The 26,330-nt window shown below is 39.6% G+C and overlaps 1 protein-coding gene across 5 annotated transcripts in view; it reads right to left on the reverse strand.

The window, feature by feature from the left end:
• Window positions 1-26,330, reverse strand: part of Astn2 (astrotactin 2) — a 986,452-nt gene that overhangs the window by 698,472 nt on the left and 261,650 nt on the right. For 3 of the 5 annotated variants that reach the window (XM_017593110.3, NM_001271363.1, XM_017593109.3), the window contains exon 4: window positions 22,389-22,544. The exons of the other annotated variants lie outside the window; for them this stretch is intronic. In XM_017593110.3, coding sequence (XP_017448599.2) covers window positions 22,389-22,544 — 156 coding nt within the window. The remainder of the gene's footprint in view (window positions 1-22,388; window positions 22,545-26,330) is intronic. 5 annotated transcript variants of the gene reach the window in all.

The following is a 26,330-nucleotide window of genomic DNA, read 5'->3' on the forward strand; positions in this document are numbered from 1 at the left end:
AGTCTACTGAAATGTACCGTCATTACTGATGTGAACACAGCTCGACCTAGGATTTACCTCTCACCTTCTGGAGCACTTATCTCAGCTCACTCTTAAACACACCTTCATGTTTGCACACTAAAGAATCATAAACTTCAACAACTCCAGCTGCTAGATATGTAGCTCGTGCTATAGGGAATTAACACAGCCTTGGCACATACTACTTATATACAATGATCTGTAAAACACGCTTTTTTCACTCCTTCTAAGAAGAACAGAAGTAATTTTAACTCACATGAGGTAGGAAGTATTATACATTTTTGTCTTGCACTGTGTCTACGTTGTGCATACCTTGTCATAGTAGTCTGGAAAGAAATGGTGGACATGTTGTAGAAGAACATTGATACTTCAACATATGCCAGATGAGTAAGAAACTACGGTTTTGGTAAACATACATGGTAAAAGGTGAGACATATATTCTATGAAGAATCAGAAGTTCATTCTGCCTGGGAAGAATGAAGAATTCAACAATTTCTATAATGGCAGAGATTCAAAATCCAGAAGCACTTGCTTCCTGTTCTTCCTTGTATTTCAGGAAGTAGTCAGGATGGCAAATATAACCTTCCTGAGGCCGAAGGTAGCAAAGTACACATTTAGGATGACTTCCTTGGCCTCCTTTCAACATAGCTTGGGATGCTGCCAGCTCTGAGTGGATCACAGGGTAGGAAATGTCTCTCCATTACAAAGGCCATGATATAAATAACTGCCACATGCACTGTGTGACTCACTAGAGCCTACAGTGCATTGTTGGTGTTCATAGATACTGTGTAGAATTTATGGCGAGTGTCCATTAGGAGAAATGCAATGAAAAGCCTCCTCAATGCTTTTTTCATTTATTTTTTAAGGAGCAGAAAGTTCTTGATACATTGACAATTTTGTCAAGAGACTATAGCCATAATATAGCATATCAGAGATAGTTTAATGAGGTCCAAAAATTTCAAGTTGTGATCTGGTTGTGATATTCATCATAAAATGTAAATAGCATATTCAGGATTAGGTGCAAACAAGGAGAGAGCCATAAATGAACCATATACAAAGCCCAGGTCCAGGGCTATCAACCATGCTGTACTTGTGTCTTTTACTCAATGTGTTCCTATGACCGTCTGGTGGCATAGTTGGAAAAGACTACACATATCATATGTTAGAGCATTGCCTGTGGATACAAATATACAAACCAAAAATGGACACTGCTTTATTAGGAAAAGAACTTTGAAAGGAGAGCAGAGTAGTGTAGGCTACATGATGTGATTGGCTTGCTATGTCTCTGACAGAATGATGGGAAGAATTTCTCCTTAACAAAGTCCTTTAAGTGAGAGAAATTGAGGTATAATCAAAAGTCACTGTTTGAGATTATTAAAGAACTGATTAAAATATGAGACTATGAAATAACTTAATAAAGTCTCCCTGGCTGTGCTTTTCAGTGGTAGTAGATTTACAAAGAGGGAGGCAGAAAAAGCCCTGGAAATTGACCCCATATTACAACACAATGTAAAACTCAAATCCTGTCCAGGTTCCCTGAAGCCTACTCATACACCTGACAGTCCTGAACCTCTAGCATATTGGCTTTGCTCATCCACATGAGAGAAAAACACATTCGAAAACTCAGCGATCAGAAGAAGAGCACAAAGAGGAAAACAGCTATTGAACTTCAGGTTCTCCAGAGACCTGAAATTCCAACAAAATGAAATCAAAGACAGGGATATTTCTGGAGTACAATTTCCCAATGCATAATCATAATCACCTGAAAAACTAGTAATGCAGAGAAGCCAGGCCAGCTTCACCCCAGAGTAGTAGGCTGAAGCTCATTTTTCTTCCAGGTGCTCAGGAGAAGCTGATACTGTGACCATGGCAACAGGAACTCAATACTGGCCTTATGGGCACAAGGCATCACCACCCACAGCTCTAGCATGAGCTTTTCGGAGAGAGACTGTGTATGCTGCAGTTAAGAATCTGGTTTAGCAGTTAGAATAACCTGGGTTTCCATCCAAGCTTTCTCACTGACTTTCCTTCTTTTCCTGTTGTTGTGATAAAATCCTCTGACAAAAGCAACTTAAAAGAGAGAGGGTTTGTTCTATAGTAAAGGTTAAGGCATATTCCGTCATGGTGGAGACATCAAAAGCAATATGTCTGGGTTAGGGTTTTTATTGCTGTGAAAAAGACACCAAGACCAGAGCAACTCTTCTAAGGGAAAATGTTTCAATTGAGGTTGGTTTACACTTTCAGAGGTTTAGTCCGTTATCATCATGGAGGGAAACATGATGCTGGAGAAGGAGCCGAGAGTTCTACATTTTGCTTCATGGGCAGAATAAGTTTGTGTGCCACACTCGGTATAGCTTGAACATAGAAGCCCTCTAATCCTGCCGCCTCCCCACACACAGTGACATATGTTCTCCAACAAGGCCACACTCTGTATAGGCCAAGCAGTCAAATATCTGAGTCTATGGAGCCCATACATATTCAAACCACCACAGACTAGAGCGAAGTGAAGGTGCCCATGTGTTCAGCTAATTGTGTCCATTTTTATATTGTCCAGGATTGCCTGCTGAGAAAGTAGTTCCCCCTATAGTCAAGATGAGTATACTCACATTAATTACAATCAACAAAATAATTCCTCACAGGTATGTTATTCTACATTCTATTAAGTTGAAAATTAACCCTAATCACCACAGCCACTGAGCAGCCATCTGGCTTTTGACAAGTGACTCTGCCTAAGAGATGTATGGTTTTTACTTGCAAAATGGATATAGTAAAGATAATAAAATTGTATTAGTTACTTTTTATTGCTATTAAAAACACCATGACCAATAAAATGTATAAAAGAAAACATTTAATTTGGGGCTCACTTTTGCAGAGGGTTGTAGTCCCTGACCTTTATTGTGGGGAGCAAGGCAGCAGGAAGGTGGGGAGTAGCTCAATCAGTAGCTGAGAAGTGACTTAATCCAAAAGCATGAAAAACACAGAGACAGCTAAGTGGGAATGGCTTGGCCTTTAGAACAAAGCCTACGGACAGTAACACACCTCCTCCAACACATGTCCTAATCTCTCTGAAATGGTTCCAACAACGAAATATCATGTAGGTAAGTATGAGTCTATGGAACTGTTCTAATTCAAGCTCCCAGAAATGACTTACATGGATAGTATGAGAGCTTAACCAAATAAGATATGGAGTAAAGCAACATTGCACATGACACAGTGTAGGTCCTTGGCAAATAAGAATATAACACGATTTTTATGCTCTATATTGAAGTGATAGCCTTTACTTCAAAATTTACCTGTTAAATGTATACTGGATGTTCACTAGCAATTAGTTTCACATCCTTCATACCTACAGTGCAAATGAAAGAATTTGTATTTCATACATATCACTAATGACTACAACATACATCTAACCGACATTGGTGGCATCACAATAAATTTATAAAAATTGAAGACACAGAGGTGTGAATCTGCTTCTACCTGTGCTCAGTGCATGGCATTGAATTAGCAGTTGCTGCTTTTCTGATCTATTTTACATTTACACAAAAGGCAATTTCTGAGTCTGTCCCCAGCTTATGGTCATGGATAGTTGTGATAGAGGGGACAGAGTCTAGCATAGAGTCTGTAAGATCTGCCCCTAACCCCTGAAAAGCAATGGTTTCACCTTCCCATGTTTGTTTGTTTGTTATGTGTATTATGTGATGGTTTATATACACCCACTTCCCATGCTGTAGTCCTAATTTAACATTTCATTTTAGGCTTCTTGGGCTTCGAGGTCAAGGCTATTAAGCGTTGTCTTGTATCAGCCATGTTTCCATCCATCTAGAATTGGCCATATTTTCCTAGAGGCCTCTGGAATCTTACTATATGAAATCTTCCATAAGGACTCACAGCAATAATTATCATTAGTATTGCATGCTGTTGTTCAAACAAGTAGCAATCCATGATATCAGTCTCAGACGGCATTTTTAGGTGGTATTATAGTGAGGCTTTAGCAGGACATATGAAAGCCAGAAAGGACACTATTTAAGTCCTCAATCTCCCCTTTATATAATGTAACAAAGACAATATGGATTTGGCTTGAGATGCTATATCTTTGGTCCCAGACTACTTTATTTTCTAGTCTTGCAACTGTGGGCAAGTAACTCAGCCATGCTAGTCTGCAGTTTCTCTGCTTGCCTCACAGGGTTATTTCAAGGATCACTACAGACAATATCTATGTAAAGATGTTATAAACTGTTAAGTTCTCTACAAACAGAAGACACTGCCATTACTGTAATAAAAAGCAAACGAGACATTAATATTTTACGGGGATGGATCACAGCAGATTATTTTTTAAGTATTCACATCTAATAGAGTTTGATAAATACACCATCACCGTTTTTCTTCTGAACTGCCTAATCATCTCTGTTCAAGCCTCATATTCTTACTTCCATTGTGTTATCTTTTCTCCTAAATGTCTCTCTATGAAGTAACAATTCATTATCAGACTCAGAACAGCATCGGGGAAGAAAGATAGAAAAATGTCCATGAGTATATTATGGATTAAAAAACAAAAACAAAAAACAAAAAACAAAAAAAAACCAAATGCAACACAAAGCCAGTGTGGTTCATTTATAGACCCTGGAACAAAACAAAATCCCTATTTTCTCTATGGGTTTATTGGAAGTATTCTTATTAACAATACCTATGGTATGAAGTCAGGCTTAAAACATCAACCTTACATGGAGCCATAATTAGTTCACATGTGTCATTAAAATAAAGAGGGAACAAATTAATCATGGTTGGATGAGGTTTTTCTATTCTTTTTTTTCTTCCACATCTTTAAAAATAAGTTTTTCAAAGCCTTTTGGAGTCTCTGTGGTCTAAAAAGGAAATCTTTTTGCCATTAAATGCTCCTGCAGAGAAAGCCTGCTAGCTGCAAGATCATGATGAGGGTAAGCATTAATTAAATCTAACTGTGAGAGAATAATTACGTACACAGATCCGTCAGGGCACGTTGTCACTATCCAGTAACAAAGTTGGATACAAACTCCATCAGCAGAACTGTCAGGCGGCTGTTAAAAGGATATAAATGTGTCCCAAAAGGATCATTTCATTTAGGGGGGTAAAAATTGGATTGCAAAGGATTAATGAGGCAAGAGGTTTGTGTTTTCAATTGGATGTAAAATGCAAACTGAAGAAATTGTAATATCATCATTTAACCTTGCTGTTTAGCTGCATTTGGATTTTTAACACGTGATGGGGACAATTAGGCCCTGTGTATCAGAGCAACATTTTCCATCATGGAATGATATTAAATGTTACTTCTTTCCAAGTGAAATTGTATGAAAGCCTATGGCAAAATACTAAAATCTAATTTACACAGATGGCATATTCTTAATAATAATTAGACAAGAAAATGAATAAAAATCCCAACAGAGTAATTAGGGGATTCAGAAAAGGGTATTTTTTTTTGTAGCTGCATTCAGTTTTGCTGAATTTTACCCCAAGCTCTGAGATTGTGTGAGTGCAGATGTACCACAGAGGTGACTCAAACACAAATCTTGAAGGTGGCACTGAATGCAGGCACAGGAGATGTGTAGGAGAAAGGACAGCAGCATGGGACATAGATGGATTGACATTCACCTCCAGGTCCTGTTAATGACTTCCTGACTGTGTAAGCCTGGAAATCTTGCTTCAGGTCTCTGATTGGCTGCAATAACATATGAAAGCACCCAGAGCAATAAGGTGAAACATATCAACCTGGAGCTATTGTTTCCCTCGGCTGCATGACCCAGGGAGTAAAACACCAAACAAAACCATCCCCAATGCTGACCTCAAGAGTGATTATTCACACAATTTCATCTTTGATGGACAATGGGGAGACTGTTGACTTTCGTCCAGAAGAAATGAACAGGAAGGAAAGCCAACTAATTTCACTGCAGATTTGACTGACAACCGACATGGTTAATGCCAAGGTCATATATTGTATGTGATAAAAATAAAGAATGAACACTGTATTTAAATACCTGAGTTATTGGGTGCTTAACTGCTGTTCACTCTATATCCTGATCCCCATAAGAGTAGAAAGCTTATGGGTCTGGTGTCAAAAATCCCACCAGACAGCCACTTAGAGAAGAGGAGCCATAACCTTGGAAGCACAATCAGTTTCAGCAAGCCGACAGGGTCCTCCTATGGAGACACAATTCCTCAGACTATGACTTCCATGACTCTACTTAGAACAGAGGAGCTAAGCATCACACAAATGAAGTCAGAGTCTATAATGATACTTGCTACTCTGAGATGTTGCAATTGCTATCAAATTACACTTGATACACTTGATTAAAATACTATTCTACATTTTCAGGATCATAAAGAATTATTTTCTTTCATTCCTTCTTAGTGGATACACAAAATATAAAATTATATATACTAGTGAAAGAGTATGTTATGTTTTGATACCTACACATTGCATCATACAATATTTCTTAACATATTATTTTATAAAATGTATATATTTATGACTAAAAGCTTTAGAAATCTCCTTTCCTGACTTTTTGAAATACATGTTACATGATTATCATTTATAATCAACCTACTAGGTGAAATCACAGGAAAGCTTCTTGTTCTGAACTAAAGGAAATTTGTTCCCATTGATCAACTTTTCTTAATCTTTTCTTCCACCCACTCTTCCTTTTAGCCTTTAGAGCAGCCACTCTATTCCCAGTTTCTGTGCGCCCATGCTGTTTGCCACGCTGTGTCTGGCTTATTTCTAGTTCTATTCATAATGCCACAGTTGACAGGACTCTAGAGCTGTTTCTATTTAACCCACATGAAAACCAAAATATGAATTAAATAGGAAAATGAGTTACTGGAGATTTCCCTATCTTACAATCTATGGTGGCTTCTACTAACGCTGTAACATTTCATAAAAAGGAATCACAATGACTCTTCTGTCATCCATGTATTAACCAGGCAGAGCCTTGTTTCTTAGCCTTTGAGATCAAATTTAAGTTGCTCGCAACTGCTATTGAATCATGGAATTCTAGACTGTATGGGTATGGAGCACATCACACCTTCCTAGGCAATTCTTTTGGCAAGTTCTGAAGACTGGCGTGTGTGGAAGAGGTAATTGTCTCAGATGTTTTCTGACAGTATTCATAACTAAATCTTCAACGGGAAATTTGAACTTGTTAGCTACTTGTCCAGTCACTGTAATAAGACACCATCACAAAAGAAACTTAAGGAAAACTTATGTTATTTTAGATCATAGTTAAAGAATATTCTATTCTCATTGATCACACAGGGCCACAGGTACTAAAATTAGTTAGTTACACTGAATCCACAACTGAAGTCAAGACAACAAATGCCTGTGCTCCCTTTCCTTTTTCTTCTCATGGCATACAGAAACCAATCCTAGAGAATGCTATCTCCCACAGTGAGCAGCGCTTCCCACCCTAACTAACTTATAACATGATCTCCTGCAGGCATGCTTAGACACCCATCTCCCAGATGATTCTATATCTCATGAAACTGATAATTCAGATACACTAGCATAGAGGGACATGTTCTCCATAGAAGATTGAATGGTATTGTGACAAAGTGATAGCTCCATTTGTCTTTATAGTGATTTTTCCAATGAAGATTTATTAATATCAATATCCTTACAAAACAAAATATATAAATAAGAATAAAATAAAAGCAGCAAATGCAGATTACTCCCCTAACTCCACATCTGAATTGGAACCAACATCTTTAAAAGATAAAATGTAAAAGTTTAGTCATAAGAGGAATTCAAAGAAAATAGAGTTAAAGGAAATTGAGACAAAGCCAGAAAATTGAGACCATGAAGAGAATTTCACATCAATTTAAAAAATTTGTTAACATCGAGCAGAATCTTATGTAAGTTCACTTGCTCATCCTTTTAATGATATTTTCAATCTTACTACTATTATTTTGTGCATTTGATTTAATGAATTGATTACTATATGATATTCCACAACTTTGACTATGTTACCTTTTAAAATATTTCTCTCATTTTTACACATTGAAAGCTGCTGTTTTTGTATATAAGTTTATAATCTTATATAGAAGTATAAACTTTCCCTTTCACTTTGATAAACAGTTTCTTCTGTGATATATTGATGATTCTCTTTATCCCTAAAAGATTATTATTTTTCTGTATCTAGTCGTTGAAAAGTACATTGTGTTGTATATGTGTACTTCCTTAAATGTCTTCTTTTATTAGCAATGTATGATATGCACTCAGTTTTTCTCTACTTCGCTGACTAGTTTTCTGTCAACTTGACAAAAACTAGAGTTGTTTGGGAAGAAAACCTCAACTGAGAAAATGTCTTCATAAGATTGAACTGCAACCAGTAAGGCTTTTTCTTAATTAGTTATTGATATGGGAGGGTCAGTCCACTGTGGGAGTGCTACCCCTGGTAGCAGGTTCTGTAACAATGCTGGCTGAGCAAGCCAGAAAGAGCAAGTAAGCAGCATCACTCCATGGCCTCTGCATTAGCTCCTGTCTCCATACATTTTCTGCTTGAGTTCCTGCCCTAATTTCCTTTGATGATGAACAGGGATGTGGACCTATAAGCCAAGTATAACTTGTCTTCCTGTCTTCCTCAAGCAACAATAGTAACCCTAGGTAAGACTTCACTGTCAGATTTTTTACCTTTATGCTTTAGGTGGACTTTTGGAAAAGAGAAGATAGCTCAATTTTGTTTACCACAATCTGTCTCTGATTTAGTACTTCAACTGTACATATTATGTTTCCTGGGACTGTAGGACTATTCTTATCTTATCATCTCTTATTTTCCTTTCTGTATTCTCCACTCTATGATCATCTGGATTCACCATGGTATCAACTTTTAATCCCAGAGTTTGTTCTGTAATCTCATCCCTTAGAGCTTTAGGCCCTTTCCTTCATTTTGAAGTGAATTTGTGTTGCTTTTTATCCATTGTATGATTGTGCATGTACATAAATAAAATAAGAAACATATGTGGGGTTGGGGATTTAGCTCAGTGGTAGAGCACTTGCCTAGGAAGCACAAGGCCCTGGGTTCGGTCCCCAGCTCCAAAAAAAAAAGAACCAAAAAAAAAAAAAGAAAGAAACATATGTTCTATTCGAATAAGCTTTTGAAAAGTTATTAGGATTATTTCTTACTTTTTGTTCGGCACAGGAATGGGAAAGTTTGTCCTCTCAGCAGAACGCATATCAGATTCTTGGGCAGACTTTAACATGAAAGGTTGCTAATTCAGTTCTTGCTAGAATTCTCGTTCCCCTTTGAAACACAAGGAACCTCATACGTGTGGTCCTTGCTGTTCATATTCATGTCAGTACTCTGCTCTTCCACATAATGCTGAACATATTACATGCTAGGGCTTCTTTAGAATGAAAGTCTAAAGTCTTAGCAAGCATTTCTCTCGTATTCCCAAAGCCAGAGACACACATAGTCAGTTTCTTATAGCATTGACAATAATCCAACTTCAAGTAGCAGATTTTGGTATTAGCTACTTCCCAGGGAACATCAGAATGAATTTAAGGGGAGAAATAGTTATTTTGCCTCACGGAGTGAGGGTGCTGTTCATGATAGCAAGGAATGCATGGCAGCAGTGACAAGAGATTGCTTGCTCACATGTGGGTAAGTCTAGAAATAGACAGAATGAAGTTAGCTGCAATGCTGGACAGTCACCCCATGGTTTGAACCACCACCCAATTCTCAGACATCTGATTCCTCGAGCTGAGTCTCACTTCCTTAGAGTCCCGCAGCTTCACAAACAGAGCCACTAGTGGGAGACTAAATGTTCAAAGCCTTGAGTCCATGGAAGAAATTTCATAGTCAATCCATTACAATGATATATAAGTAATATATATATATAATGTATATTCATGTGAAATTAGGATTAAGAGTTTTATAAAAGTGGTGATGCCTAATATATAAGGATAACATAGCTATACCTTGGTAGAAGGACCCCAAATGCTCAGCAACAACTCCTCATGCCTTGCTTTAAGTATCTATTTGGAGCACAGCTTGAAAATGGCTAATGTCTCAGGCATTCCATGACATTGCCTCAATATGTTTAACTGTGTCTACTTCAAACATAGGAGAATGCAAAAGTACTCTCTGTAATAGTCTCACCCATTTACCCATTTGATTACCACTGAATTCTAAACTAGCAGTAGCTGCTAACATCTAACTATGTGCTTTATCAAAATTCAACAGACAGCAGTAATGTGAGTCAGGTGGCCTACATGTTTCTACATGCTCAAAAGCCATGAAAAGAGGCAATCTAATTTGAAAGTTCAGAGACTTGAATCCCATTCTTAGATGTGCTCATTTCTGTCAGAGACAAGAATCTCCTCTCGTAATTTCTACACCCAAAAGGACATTGGATAAGAAAACTTGGAGATATATTTATGGAACCCTATAGTAGGTGAACACACCCAGAGAGCTCGATAAACAGCTACTAATGTGAACTAAGGTCAGTTGTCTTGCCCACTCAGACCTGGACTGTCCAGCTTAGACAAGCCCAGATACTTGGCTTGAAGTAAGTACTAAATAAATGGCTTCTGATTAAGGACACTGAGTTTCAGGGTGTTTTATTATATGAAAAGCTAAGTGACACATCATCATCTCATTCTAATGAAAAATGTGCCCTTGAGCTCCTGTCTTTAGGTTTTCCCAAGGGCTGGTCTTCAGGCACCTGCTAACCCCCCTTGTAATTGTCTTACAATAGGCAGACTGTGTGGAACTGACTGAGAGCTTGCTGACACATTTCAGATGGACAAGTGACATTGCCTGTAGGTGACATACACTTTCAGGAAAGCAAACTTCTTTGAAAGACATACTAGCAAAGATTTATGGAGGTCGCTGTGTGCTGTGACTTCCATTTAAGTCTCTTACCCCTGATTCAGACACAACTGGGGATCACCAGGATGGTAGAGGTGCTGGCTGTACATTCAGAATGACATCTGGGGTCAACAGGGGGAAACCAGAGACCTGGTGGGAAGGTTTCATCATTAAAGATGCATGATACATCACATCTTTTCTTTTTGCAAGTTCTGAGATTCTGAGTCTAGAGTGCAGCTAATTCACAGCTGCCTTTACAAGAGCATGACAGATGCACCACATTTTCTGACTCCGGAGATGGAACCCTGAAGATAGTCAGCAACTCTGCCACATACCCACTGCAAAGAGGGCAGGGTTAGCCTCAAATCAGAGGTTTATTACAACTACTAAGTTGGGTCAATAGCAGTGCTTTCCAATCACATTTACAATCCAAGGCACTTTGAGTAGAAGGTTATTATTGGTTGAAGTTCTCTAGCCCATCACCTTAGCTTTCTAAATTAGCAACAACACAGATTTATTAGGAACTTGTTATGTTCAGCGTGGCTCCCTGAGTACTTTACGTATACTTTAATCCTCCAGCCTCTCTATACGTGATCAAATGATTGTATGGTTAGCACACTAGGTAATGGACAATTTGTACATAAGTCATTTTCAAAGTTATGCAAGTTAGTGATGAAGCTGGAAAACAGATCCACGTCTCTCAGGATGGAGAAACTCCAGAATCCTAGAGCTGCAGAAATGGGAACATTACAGCATGGAGAGGAGGAGCTCTTAACACAAAGGATGCAGTCATCCTGATTAATAATCTGATGATTTATCAAACGTTAATTGAGCATCTGCTGTTTGATAGGAATGAGGTTGGTCTGTGGGAACTCCAGCACTGCCTAAAAACAGTTGCTGCACTTGGGCGGACTCATTAAGGCAGAAGAAGATATGAAGTGGCCATAAATTACTCTAATAACATGACAAATAGTTCGTGAAACTCGGGAAGGGCAGGATAAAAAGTTAGAAGTGTCCATGACTTCAATTTTGGAAAAAAATGTTAGAACGACTTCAAAAATGGTCTTTAGGGGTTTGTTTGTTTCCTAATTCGATACAAAAGCAAGCTGAGTGGTGCAGGCAATTGAGGAAGGAAAAAAAAAACAGAGCTGCAAAAATAGCACGAAGGTAAGGAAAGAGAGAACTATTTCAGCATGGACTCCAGGTAGCCAAGGCCTATTTGTCATTCTAACTAATCTGCTATTATCTATAATTTTAACACTAACGCCATCTTCATGATGCATGGACAAATTCACCCTTGTCAAAGGGGACAGTTTCTCATGAAACCTTTTCAATTTTTGTCAGACCAATGTCATACATGCTCTTTCCAAGCTTCAACAATGACTTTATGGTCTCCCCCTGCACAGGTGAATACTTGACAGGAATGGAAAATTGCTATAATGTCTAAAAAAAATTCATTCAAAGATTGACGGCCACCATAGAAACAAAGACAGACCCTGGACCTGCTTGTTCAATATTTATAAGCAGAGCTACAACCCATTAAGACCACTAATTTAAAGTCATTAATGTTTCTGGCTATTTTATTCCAACTAAGTGAATAATTTATAGCCACTTACTAATAAAAAAGGAAGAATATATGTGCCTTTACATAAGCCTGTACCCTAGGGTCAGTTCACCAAGATAAAAGACCACACTAGAGGTTATATGCAAGGAAAATGGAAGGAAACAGAATCTGCATGTTCTCTATACCATGAGGCTGGGAAGGATGGGAGTGAACTCTAGGACATGATCCTGGAGGAAGAGAAGGCACCTTATGCTTCCAGCATCTGTTTGGCTCAGAGTGCCTTCCAGATATTCCCACAAGGCCATGCATATCTCCACTCCCATGTGATTTACAGATGCCTTTTACTTTTCCATCCAGAAATCCCTTCCAAGCCTACTCCCTGGTTAATATCAAGACATCTTCTGAGGATTTTTTTCTCCATGAAGCTCTCTTAATTATTCTATGTGGGTTAATGTTTCACACCGACCTCTAATATCATATATTCACTGTGGCTGTATATGTCTGATTCTGGGCTTCGGTTTAGTAAATGATTACTGTTGATGGACAAAGGTATCGATGATACATCTTATATATGTATAGAATTCTGAAAAGAATGAGTGAATGGCTTAAAATATACAAAGCAGGAATAGTATCAGAACTTCTGAACTCTTTAGAGTCATAAAAAGCCTAAATGTGGGATCTCCTGGCTCTATGCAGTCTCGAACAAGGATATAAAACACTGTAGCTCCTAGCACTCTCACAGCAGCTCAGACGACACAGAATAAAACTTGCCAATGCAAGGGAAATAACATATACTTCCATGTACTTTCTAGGCAAAGCTGACATAGTTTCACAGCTCAAAGATCATAGCCAGGGTAGCTAAGAGCAGAACTCAAGTCATCTTGTAATTTAAGTGTGTGCTATGAATTCACAGCCCTACCATGTATTGGTTGGTTAATCTCTGACAAATCATTAAAGATTTTCAACTTGGATTTCTTTTGCTTTCTTAAGTGGGGATAACAGGCATGGGTTTTCTGTATGCTTTTAAATGAGATAATATATGACGGCGTTATGCCTAGAATACATTAAATTCTCAATAGATTCTTTGTAATCTTTGCATTCCATGAATTTCCTCAATTCCTTCATTTCTTAACCCATTAATATGTCCATCCATCTCTCTTGCAATTCATTCATTTTTACATGCAGTAAAATGATATCCTAGGCAAATCATTTGCTACACATATATGCTACTGAAAGTATAAAAGTTTGTGCTTTCCTTTACAGGACCATAAAAGTTGAAGAAGGTGACAGATGTGCCCACCTCCCTTTAGAATGAATAATGAGGCAAGAAAAGTTCCACAAGTGTGAGGGACTAGGGACAACACTGGATCTCCCGGAGGAAGGGAATGATATGAGGATGTGTCTCTCGGAAAAAACTCCTCAGTTAAAGTTTGAAGGTGAAGAGGGGCTGCTCTTCCACGAAGATTGGGGTTAGTATTGACCTAATATTGGGTCAAAGAAGAGTGGGCCAGCATTAGCTATAGGGAGCAGTAACCTAGAACAGAGTCAGAGTGAGGGTGGAGTCTTGCCTCTAAAGAAACAATGTGGAAGGCCAGGGCTAGCTGTAATATTTTGACCTCAGTTTATCTTCCTTCCTCTCCTCCCAGCACTTTCTGACATTCCCACTCCCCCAGATTCACTTATCCTCTGTTTCCCTTCATAAAAGAGCATATCCCCCGATATATCAATCAAATATGTCATAACAAGTTACAATAGTCAAGCCATTTATCTTCATGTCAAGGCTAGACTAGGAAACCTAGTAGAAATAAAGGGGTCTCAGAAGGAGGCTAAAAAGTCAGAGACAGCCTCTGCTCCTACTATTAGGACTCCCATAAAAACACCAAGTTCTACAATCACAACTGTAAGCAATGGACCTAGATCAGATCCATACAGGCTCCCTGATTGTCAGTTCAGTCTCTGTGAACTTCTCTAACCCTGGCTAGTTGACCCTGTTAGCCATATTTTCATGATGTCCCAAACACACTGCTTCTAGAAACCTTCCCACCCTTCTTCTTCTGGATTCCACAAGCTCTGCTTAATGTTTGGTTGTGGGTCTTTCCTCTTAGTTTCTGCATGAAGCAAGGGTAGCTTTAACCTCTTTTAAAACGAGTTCCCTTCACTCTCTAGGCTCTTGACTTTGAATATATGTAAATATATTCCCATGTGGCAATTGAGCTGACTACAACATGACTAAAGCAAAGTAATATGAATGGCAAGACAGATAGTAACAAATGACAAAAATTATAGACCACATATTCAGTGTGAATCTTGTGCTTTGCTATGTGCTACTATGCTAAGTGCTTCATTTTGCATGGTTTAATTCTACAAAAACACATTGAAGAGATACCACTGCTGACCATGAATCTTGGTTGTTGTCCTTGGGATATATCTAAAGATTATATTATCTGAAGATTTGAGCTCAAACTCAAATCAGCAGTAAAATCAAATCCTGTGTGTGTGTGTGTGTGTGTGTGTGTGTGTTTACACACACGAATGTCATGGCAGCCACAGTGCACGTATGGATGTTAGAGGACAACTTGTGGGTTCTGACTATGGAATGAGGGTTGGTAAGCTTGTTGGCAAGTGCCATTTCATTTTATCAGTGAAATGCTTTTAAAATATGGAAGAAGATAAGGGGCCATCCTCTGCTACATGTGCAGCTGGAGCCATGGGTCCCTCCATGTGTATTCTTTGGCTAGTAGTTTAGTCACTGGAAGCTCTGGGAGATTTGGTTGGTTGATATTGTTATCTTCCTATGGGGTTGCAAATTCCTTCAGCTCCTTCAAGCAGAGGATGGCTTTATCTGACCCTTGATCCTATGAAGGTTCAATGTCCCAGTGTAGGGGAATACTACGGGGGGGAGAGAGGATGGGATAGAGGCTTTACAGAGGGGAAACCAGGCATGGAGATAACATTTGAAATATAAAAATATAAAATAGTTTAAAAAAAGATGGAGCAAGAAATTTAGACTTCATAATTACATTATTTGAGTATAAGGGCTGATCTTTTAGTATGCATTTATGCTCAACTACCTTAACAGTAGTTCATGCAAAGACCCAAATCAGTCCTCATTGTAGGTGACAGAGTAAGGACATTGCTTTAGGAAGAGAGGTGATGTGGCCATATATAGTGTGTTCTCAAAAGATCATTCTAGCGATCACGGTAGAAGACAAGTTTGTCAGGGATAAGGCTAAAAGAGAGGTTGCTGCAGGAATCCCAGTTAGGTAAGAATGTGCTGCATAAGACAGAGGCTGTGGTCCAGAAATAAGGACTCGTTGTAAGCTTCTAGAGAGTAAGCATGTATCGAAGTGGCCCGACCATTCTTTATAAGGGTTGTGTGCCCAGCTCTGGGCCAAGTGTCTCTTGGATATCATTTCCCGCCTACACGTGAGCCTAGTATTAATAACTCAAGTTCGAAGATTGGAAACAGAGATTATGCACAATTTTACTTACTTAATAAGGACCATCCTGCAAGACAATAAAGAATCAACTTTCTAATCGAAAGTCTTATTTTTGATAGACAAATAACACTTTTATTGACTGTTTTCTTTATTTACATTTCAAATGTTATCCCTTATTTGGTTTCTCCTCTACAAACCACCTACACCAGCCCCTCCCCCTGCTTCTATGAGGGTGCTCCTCTATGCACCCACCCACTCCCTCCTGCCTCCCTGCACTGGCATTCCCCTATACTGGCACATCAAGCCTTCACAGGACCCAGGGCCTCTCCTCCCATTGATGCCCCACAGGACCATCCTGTGCTACATATGTGGCTGGAACCATGGGTCACTCCATGTGTACTGTTTGGTTGGTGGTTTGGTCCCTGGACACTCCAGAGAGTCTGGTTGATTGATGTTGTTGTTCTTCCTATGGGTTGCAAACCCCTTTAGCTCCTTCATTTCTTTCTCTAACTCCTCTATTGGGGACCCGTGCTCAGTTCAATGGTTGGCTGCGAGCATCAGCCTGTGTATTTGTCAGGCTCTAGCAGAGCCTCTCAGGTGACAGCTATATCAGGCTCCAGCCAGCAAGCAGTTCTTGGCATCGGATCTAGTGTCTAGGTTTGGTGTCTGTTTATGGGATAAATCCCCAGGTGGGACAGTCTCTGAATGACCTTTTCTTTAGTCGCTGCTCCACACTTTGTCTCTGTATTTCCTCCTTTGAGTATTTTGTTCCCCCTTCTGGGAGAGACTGAATCATTACCACTTTGGTCTTCCTTCTTCTTGAGCGTCATGTGGTCTGTGAATTGTATCCTAGGTAATGGGATCTGATTCCTTTTATGGAGACAAACCATATTTAAAACAAACAAACAACTAACAAACAAACAAAAAACTTCTCAACTGCAGGAGCCTCAAGAAACTCTTGCTCAAATTTGGAGAAGCTTTCCTCTGCTTTATTTGAATTCAACTCCTCCTTCCCACAACCTGCAGGACACTAGAGAGTGGCTACTTAACAGCTACCTCACAAAACCATGTCACAAATATGAAGGCAGAAATTAAGCACCCCCACCCTACTCCAATTGCCTTCCCAGTTTGATGAGCAATGGTGTAGCTTTGCATTTACCAGGCCTCTTAGGAGAAAGGCCAAGCTATAGAATCATCTGAGCTGATTTTAGCCATGTGCTGAATTCCATGACACTGGCCCTCAGCTACCCATTCCATCTGCTGGAAACGACTGGGCACAACACATTGGTCAGGGAGCCTAATGAAGCAGAGAGTGGCCAGGTGTTCTCACTCTGGGCCAGGAGGGGGCACAATACAATGAAAGACTGTAGAGTCAGACCACCATCGTATTTAGGCTTTCTGATGGCCTGTGCAGGGCAATGGAGCATTTCTAAGCTGTGTTTCTGAGGCTGCTTCTGTTGGGCAAGATGTGAATAAATGTTCCAGGGGAAAAATAGAGTCTGCAGGCAAGATGGCATCACAGACAGTGAATTCAACAAAGCATTCTTGCTTTTTGTACTGCAGGCTTTCCAGTCTTAACAGAATTAAAGGCAATACAGAAATCTCCAAGAAGAGGGTGTGTACTGAATTTTGATTATGGAATTCTAACCCCTCCAAATGTGTGCGTGCTCTTGGGTATATGCATGTGAAGACCTGCACATATGTGGACATAAGAAGGAAACAGCTAGTGTCTTCCTCTATCATTTCCACTGTATTTTGGGAGACAAATCTCTGCCTGAATAGAGTTCATTGATTCAGCAAAATTAGCTGCCCAACAATGCCCAGGGAAACTTTTGCCTCTGCCTCCCCAGTGCTGTGATAACAGGTATGCACCTGGCATTTTACATGGATGTGGGGCAACTGAACCCAGATCTTCATGCCTGCAAATACTTTACCAACTGAGTCATTTTCCCAGGTCAAGACATCTCAAAAGTGTGTTAACCAGCTGGTATATGCATTATTCTTCTTCTCCAGCATTCTGAGCTAATGGAGGCAAGGGTCATCATCACCCTGCTCCTGAACTATTTAAGTAATGCTTGACGACATTAGTTTGATGTGCCGTGTGTCATTCAGTCTTCCTGTTGGGGGGGAAGCGTTTTATGAAGATCAGTGTGATCAAGGACCTTTTACATACCATCAATTCCAAAGATATAAACTACAAGTGATTTCAGATGTTCATATATTCAACCAGCATTTGTTAAATACTTTGTACGTATTAGGTTTATAATCATGAAGCATTTATTTGAGAGAGAAAGTCAACAAGCAAGCACAGAAAAGAACCAATCTTATGCTATATTCTTATGGAATATGTATATATGATAGTGTAACAAATAGTATCCAATCCAAAAGAAGAAAAAAATCTGACTGCTTAACATGGGAGAAAGTGATCTGAGAGACATAAGGTGAGAAGGAACCAGATAGGAAAGCAGCTGTTGGTAATTGAAGATGCAGAAAGAACAATGAACAAGAAGAGTTAGAGAATTCCCAGGCTCTAAAGAAAGGATATGCTAGCTGTGTTCATGAAGTGTGACAGCAACCAGTTTGTATAGAAAACAAAGAAAATCAGAGTAAATGACATTAGGGAAGACAGCAGGATGCAGATCATCATGATTCTTACTTCAGAGTTTAGAGTTCTGATGGTATTTCAAGAAGAATGGAAAACTGCTCAAGGTTCATAAACAAATATTAACTTAACTGACTTAGGATTTTAAAAGAAGTAGCCTGGGCATACATCCAAATGATGCTCCAACCTAAAACAATGGAGCATGTGCTCCATTATGTTCATAGCTTTATTTATAATAGCCAGAATCTGGAAAGAACCCTGATGTCCTTTAACAGAAGAATGGATACAGAAAATGTGGTACATTTACACAATGGAGTACTACTCAGGTGTTAAAAACAATGACTACATGAAATTCTTTTACAAATGGATGGAACTAGAAATATCATCCTGAGTGAGGTAACCCAGTCACAAAACAACACACATGGTATGCACTCACTAATAAGTGGATATTAGTCCAAAAGCTTGGAATACCTAAGAAAATAATTCACAGATCATGTGAAGCTCAAGAAGAAGGAAGAACAAAATTTGTTTGCTTCAGTCCCTCTTAGAAGGGAGAAGAAAATACTCATGGGAGGAAATACAGGGATAAAGAGTAGAGCAGTGACTGAAGAGAAGGTCATCCAGGGACTGTACCACCTGGGGATCCATGCCATATGCAGACACCAAACACAGTCACTATTTCTGATGCCAAGAAATGCTTGCTGACAGGAGCCAGATATGGGTGTCTCCTGAGAGGCTCTACCAGAGCCCTACTGATACAGATGAGGATGCTTGCAATTAACCATTGGACTGAACAAGGGGACCCCAATGGAGGAGTTAGAGAAAAGACTGAAGGAGTTTCAGGGGTTTGCAACCTGATAGGAAGAAGAAAAATATTAACCAACCAGACCCTCCCACCTCCAGAGCTCCCAGGGACTATAACACCAACCAATGGATACACATGTATTGACCCATGGCTCTAGCCATATATGTAGCAGAGGATGTCATTGTTCAGCATCAATAGGAGGATTGGTCCTTGGTCCAATGAAGGCTCATTTACCCAATGTAAGGTAATGCCAGGGTGTTGTGGTTGGAGTGTGTGGGTGGGAGGGGAAGCATCCTCATAGAAGCAACGGGGAGGGGTATGGAAGAGGGAGGAAAGGGGATAATTTTTGAAGTGTAAATACATAAAGTATCCAAGAAAATGAAATTAAAAGATAAATAAATGAATAAACGAAACATTAAAAAAAAAGTCTGGTTGCTGTGTAGAGGAGAAACAGAGTCAGACACAGAGTATAGTTACGAGAGACAGCGAGACATGACAACAGTCAAGACTGTAAAAAAGAAAGGCAGGACATACTTTTTTACCTGCATTGAGGAGCTCTGCTTAGATTCATTCATTAGAATACTGAGACTTCTTGTACCTAGCAGGGGATAGTATCCATCTATAGTCTGTCTAAACTGCTGTGTGTTCATTAACAATCTCAACCTGAAATTCTGTCTGCCCTGCCAGGGCAAAACAAATTATAAATTGAAGACCAATTTTAGAAAAAAAAAAGGAAAATAACCCCTATGTAACATTTAAAACAAAATACTGCTTCAAAATGAAAGCCTGCCCAATTGTCTTATAGTAGTGGCCTGCTTATGAAAACTGTGAAGCATAAAATAGATAGTTATGAAGGTTAGGTGACATAAAGATACTTAGAATAAATGAAGAAATGAAGTCATATTGGGTCTGAAGAAAAATGACCTACTCGAAGCCAAGTAGGTTTATGAGGTGTGAAAACACAAGAAGGCAGAGGAATCCTCTTGGCAAACCCGAAAAATAAAGCTATGGAGGTAAAACTTAGTGTGATTTTACGTGACTTGAATGTGCAATGCAGGAAAACACACAGGACAGAATTTATGTATGTTGGCTGCATGCTGTCTGAGCATTCTCACTGTTTTCCTAGACTCCTAGAGCAATCTTATAGTTCGATGATTCCCATTTTAGGGAATTGGAAAACTGAGACTCAGAGAACATGATGACTTTTTCACAGCCATCCAAATGGAAAGTGATTGGGTTAGCATTAGGACACCACCATTCCTGACTTCAGAAGACTGTTATTAACTACATAGCTTCCAGAAAGAAACTCTGCAACTCTCTCTACTTTGATCTATGACCTCCCACAATATGCCTATCTTGTCTGCTTTTCTAACATCCTGATTTAAAACTCACAGTAATAGGAACAAAATCCTCCCAATAAACCCTGAGTACCACTTCTGCCACGCTTTTGAACAGTGATTTAGATCTAGCCGTAAATATCATCCACCTAGGAAGACAACTCTACGAACTCTGTCTAGCTAAGGAAGGAGTCAGGCAGAAGCAAATGATCACACACAAGGGACCAGTACTAACACATATAAAGAAAATCTAGGAGACTTCACTGTAAGCTCAGACTGCCACAGTCAATGAAGTCTTTATAGAAGTATTTCATTCAGATGGGTAGGAGGATACTTAGAAGTTCACTAATACTATGACGTGGTAGATAAGCTACCAGATTTGGGGTTATGATTAGTTGAAATTTTCTGGATCTACCAATTTCTAGGGCACTGGTTCTTAACCTGTGGGTTGTGGAAAGGGTTGAATGACCTTTTCATAGGGGTAACCTAAGACCATCAAAAAACCACAATTATTTAGATTATAACTTATAACAGTAGTACTATTGCAGTTAAAAAGTAGCAATAAAAATACTTTTATGGCTGGAGGTCACCACAACATGTGGAACTGTGTTAAAGAGTCACAGCATTAGAAAAGTTGAATACCACTGTTGTAGGGTACCCTCTTACACATGGCACCCTCTGACACATGTTCAGCTTTTTCTGTCTTGGTGCGATCATCTATAAAATGTGGATTATTGTACTTGCTAAAAAAGGGTTCTGAAAAACATATGGTGTACATATTACTTAGCCCACTGCCTGGAATGAGTTAAATGTAAGTAAATGGAAAGAGATAATTTATAGGGTTCAGTTAATTTATTTAAGGCACACAAAGAAAATTCCAGAAGAGGGCATGTGGAGGTCACAGCACACAGATTTAGTATAAACAGTGAAGAGGTGAACAGCAATTTTAAAGGTCATATTCATAAGCTTGCGCACAAGAAAGGTGACACAAGGATGAAGTTACAGTACATAAAGGAGTGAGAGGGACAGAGAAGTGCGATGAGTCTGAGATAAGAGTGGCTCGACAAAACAAAAGTGCAGGTTCAGAAATCAATGATAAGTGGGATCCACCCACACGCAAAGTCACACAGATACTCCGAGGAAATGATGGTGATGTGAGAAGTCGGAGGAAAAGGGAGAGGTGGGGGACAAGGACGAACAGTTCTGTTCTAACTACACTCGAACTATTGCACGCGATTTTACTACAATGTGAGACAGATGTACCTCAAACAGGTCTAATGGAATTATACAGGGAACACAGCTTCAGAATGGAAACAAGAATCAGTTCTATCTAATATGCGATGCCGATGTTCTCAGCTGCTGTACTCTACAAGGTTCTAAACTGTGGTTCCCTAACACTGCTCCTGGGAGCCTTGTTTCTGACTCTCAGACAATAGCTCTCATGCTGTCTACAAGCATGCTCTGATTCTCTTTTATTCTTGGTAGGGACACCTTTGAAAAGAATACTTGCTGCTTGCAGGTTTTGGCTATAGAGGCCTCCTTATATTCCCTCATAACTGCTTTACAATGTGAAGTGTTCATTGTTATCCTCACATGAGGCAACATGGTTCTCAGAGAAGTTAGCTCTAACCTGGCGGCACACCCATTATCATCGTCAAGGGGGCTTAAGAAGCAGGGAAGTGCCACAAGAGATAATAGCAATAGGGAGGTACTGGACAAGGTTCCTTGTATCTGGGAACACATGACAGATTTCTGTCTTCTGGCTGAGTGCCAGCAGTTCCTACCTCGAGACTTGTTCCTCCGTTTCCTCTTCCCTGCAGAGGTGCTGCTGCGCGAGGCTGGCTGCAATTGACCGATCTCCACAGGTGTGTTAGCTCGGAAACTCTCCTTGAACTTCTGCATCAGGGACTCCACTGTCTCCTGTGTCGCCTCAGCTGCTGCTACAGGGTGGCAATGGGGCTGAGGTTAAGGCTTGACCCATTCCCAGTCCCTGGGAGACTGGGACTGGCCACCTTAAGTCTCTGAAACTCCATCTTTGTCTGACCCACTAATAATACCCAATAACAGGTCTTCTCACGAGCTTAAGGACAGATACAATGTTCGTGTATCACCCTTAGAAATTGGAAAAAGCTCTTGATATATGATGGTAAAAGGTAGGTATATCCATGTTTCAAATAACTTCTAATCCAGTAGAATAGGTATCTGCACAGTTCTAAAATCAAGCAATGTTTCTGAAATAGAATATAACAACAAGGGACATGTCACCCATCCAGAAAGTCAAGACAGTCTTCTTGGAAAAGACACTATTGAAAAAGAGACAATAATGATGCAAGGTGAGTAGCAAACACAGCAGGGCAGGGTAGGAGTGAGAGGACATTGGGGATGAGAGTGTCCTAGGCAGAGGAGAAGCAAGTGTGATGATCTCAGGGAAGCTCTTCAATAAGAGAAAGGAGTGTGGTGTGGGTGCAATGGAGTTTGCACACAGAGCGTGCTAAGGAATGAAGCATGAGAATGAGGACACCTTGTACACAGGATTTCATTTAGATTTCAGGTGAAGACTTATCCTGGAATGGCTTTCAAGTCAACATATTTAAATTAGTTCTCTACTATTACTAATGAAAGTAAGGGGAAATACAAAGAAATGGGATTTGGAGGTAGAAACTAAGAGTTCTGCTTAAGTCACTAAGGCTAATGAAGGTTTGAGTAGGCACAGTGGCAATGGAGAGTACACAATATCTTATTAATGAAACTACAGCATTGTGGGATATAGCTCACGGAAGTCCATATCCAAAATTTAGTAAAGGAAAAACAAGGCCTCCAAACAAGTCATAGGATTTTCTCCAGGCCAGCAGTCAGTAGTCAAGTCCATGAATCTGCCAATATATGTTCCCCAACTCGCTGGTCACTTATCCATGGTCACATTTCCAGTTTCCAAATTGAGAAAATCCACATGAATAGACAAAGTAAGGTGAGAAATTTAGAGAGAAACTATAGAAGATAAAAGGAAAAATATAGGAAGGACTGAGAAAGATGAGAGATATTATCAAAGGCAGGAAGAGGAAACCAGAAGAAAACAGGACACACCTAAATGGCCTCAGTGACTTTGTTCTCAGAAATGTCCAAAGACAGCCCTGCCTTTGAAATCTTCAAACTTAGTCTCCCTCCACCTACATCAGCAGATGATGGGAAGGTCTTCTCAGATGCAGTTTCCTACCACTTGATGCCACGAGGTGGCATGCACTCCAGATTCATTTTTCTTTGGATGGATTTCTCCAATATAGACAGAGAAAAACTTCCTAACCTCTCAACACCCACTTCTTGTTTTATTGGGAAAAACTATCCATTTAGACAGATGTGTCTGCAAGGTAAGTCAAAACCAGAGGGTGGATTTGGATATTAGGTTCTGTGGGAAGCCCCATCTTCAGGGACACAGGGAGAATCAGATTGCTAAGAAACACAATTGACAATGCAAATGAGCCATATGGTGACATTATAGCTTCCTCAACTCTGTCTTTTGCTATCTTCTCCCCAGTCAAGTCAGGTCTATGAAGGTGATACAAGGAGATTTCACTTACAGGTTCCCTTTTATAACCAGAAGCTAAAATATAATTCTTATAAGCAGTGTAATGTGAAACTTAACTCAGGATGCACAGAAAAAAATATGAGCAGAACCATAAGAGAAGGCTAGCCTCTGCTCTAACATTCAGAAGAAGCAATGGTCTGAAATCCACAAAGGAAGAGAATGTAAAGAGAGGGATGGGAAGAAGGAGAAAGGAACTTTAGAAAAGAGAAAAATCAATATCAATGGGCTAGAAAGGAGAACCTCACCAAGGGTATCCCCATTTTGATGTTGGATTTTCTGCCTCAGTATCTGTAAAAAAAAACTTTGTTTTTTTTTTATTTTTGTAGTATTTTATTGAGGTAGACTTTTTGATGTTTATCATGCAGAGAGATGATGCCATGACTTAATAATTACTAAATTAATGTGAACTATGTAACAAATGTACTGGAGTGGAATGGTAAATGATGCTACAAGAGTTTGTAGCAGAAGATACCTAGTAGTCTAAGAAAAGGAAGTGATAACAGACCATGTGAGGGGATAAAGGAGAGGAAATCAAAAACCTAACTTGGCCCTAACCCTCATGTTCACTCTCTGGGCACTCTTAAGCATGTAGCATCATTTTGAAGTAAAGAATAGTCATATTTGTATTTATAGAAAATTGTGAAGGCAAAGGATAAAGGAAGTTCCTTAGCAAGAAAAAAGAGGGTCAAGGAGACGGTGCAGTCAGTAACAACACTCACTCACTTACACAAGGGTTGAACTCTGAAAGGAAGAAAGAGAGAGAGAGAGAGAGAGAGAGAGAGAGAGAGAGAGAGAGAGAGAAGGAAGGAAGGAAGGAAGGAAGGAAGGAAGGAAGGAAGGAAGGAAGGAAGGAAGGACACTATGTGTGGTCAAGTGTTTCTGTACTGTAACCCCATTGTTGGGGAAGGGATAGGAACATAAAGATCTAAGGAGTTTCTGACTCCAAGCCTTATTCTAGGTTCAGTGAGAGACTTTTTCTCAGAAAATATGTTGAAGAATGATAGAATAGTAATCTTTCTGTCTTTCTCTCATTTCAGCACACATGTGTGTCCATACATGCTCATATAGAGGAAAGGGGAGAGAGGAGAGGAAGAGAACAGGAATAAGAGTAGAAAGACTACCTAGGAACATAGCATGAACATAGTCCAAGTACGAGCTGATAGTAGCCTCTAATAGGGTAGTGATGATAGAGAAGTAGAGAAAGCAATAGACAGCGTGGTGAGCAGTTGTGAAATAGTATATATTGTGAGGTCACCAAAATTGAGGGTTATACTGGACAGTAAAGACCCAAAGAATGTGATATATTATAGAGATAGCAAAGGAAAGAATGGCAATGAGTTTCCTCCTCTTCTGGCTTTGAAAAACTGTAAAGTGATGATGTCTAGGTGAGATAAGGACCACATTTAACAGAAATGAGTATGAGTGTAAGTTTAGACTAAAAATATAGAGTAGCCTTTCACTGGGGTAATCCCAGCTTTGTTCAGACTTAGGTTCTCCACAATGCATGCAATACAAGGTATATGTATTCCTGACATATGTCACCTGCTCTCTATTTATACCACCAGAGCTCCAACTCCCTGCCATGTTTTATCTGCCAAATGAAAATCTTGGGGGAATCTACACCTGCGTTCATGTCACCTGGTTCCTAGGTGAGCGATAGGATGCTATGAACAAAGGAGAATTACAGAACAGTTTTCTTTCTTTCTTTTTCTTGTTTATGTTACATACTCGCGATAGAGGCTAGAACTCTAGACAACTACAGATTCAGTCAGGGTCCCTTATTTCACAGTTTCAGCTTTTATGGGAATCAATAAAGACATTTTTCACCTCTGCATCTTTGTTTCTAGCCTATGATGGCTCTGATATGTCTTGCCTTGGTGCTTAATATTTTCATCTTCGTGGCCTTTGTTAGCATTTTGTCTAAGTTCCACCACACATTACCTGGCATTAGCCAGGTATGAGTAACTCACTATAAAAGGGGCCGCTTGCCTCCTCTGGTCTCCCATGTTCTTGCCCTCCTGCTTCTCAGCATGGAACCGCAGAGGCACCCCTTCCCCCACACCTTTCCACAGATCCACAAAACATATTCATTCTCTCCTTATATTTTGTATAAACAAAACATCCTTTACTTTGCCTACACTTC

This window comes from Rattus norvegicus, chromosome 5, assembly GCF_036323735.1.
Source record: "Rattus norvegicus strain BN/NHsdMcwi chromosome 5, GRCr8, whole genome shotgun sequence".
Lineage (NCBI taxonomy): Eukaryota > Metazoa > Chordata > Mammalia > Rodentia > Muridae > Rattus > Rattus norvegicus.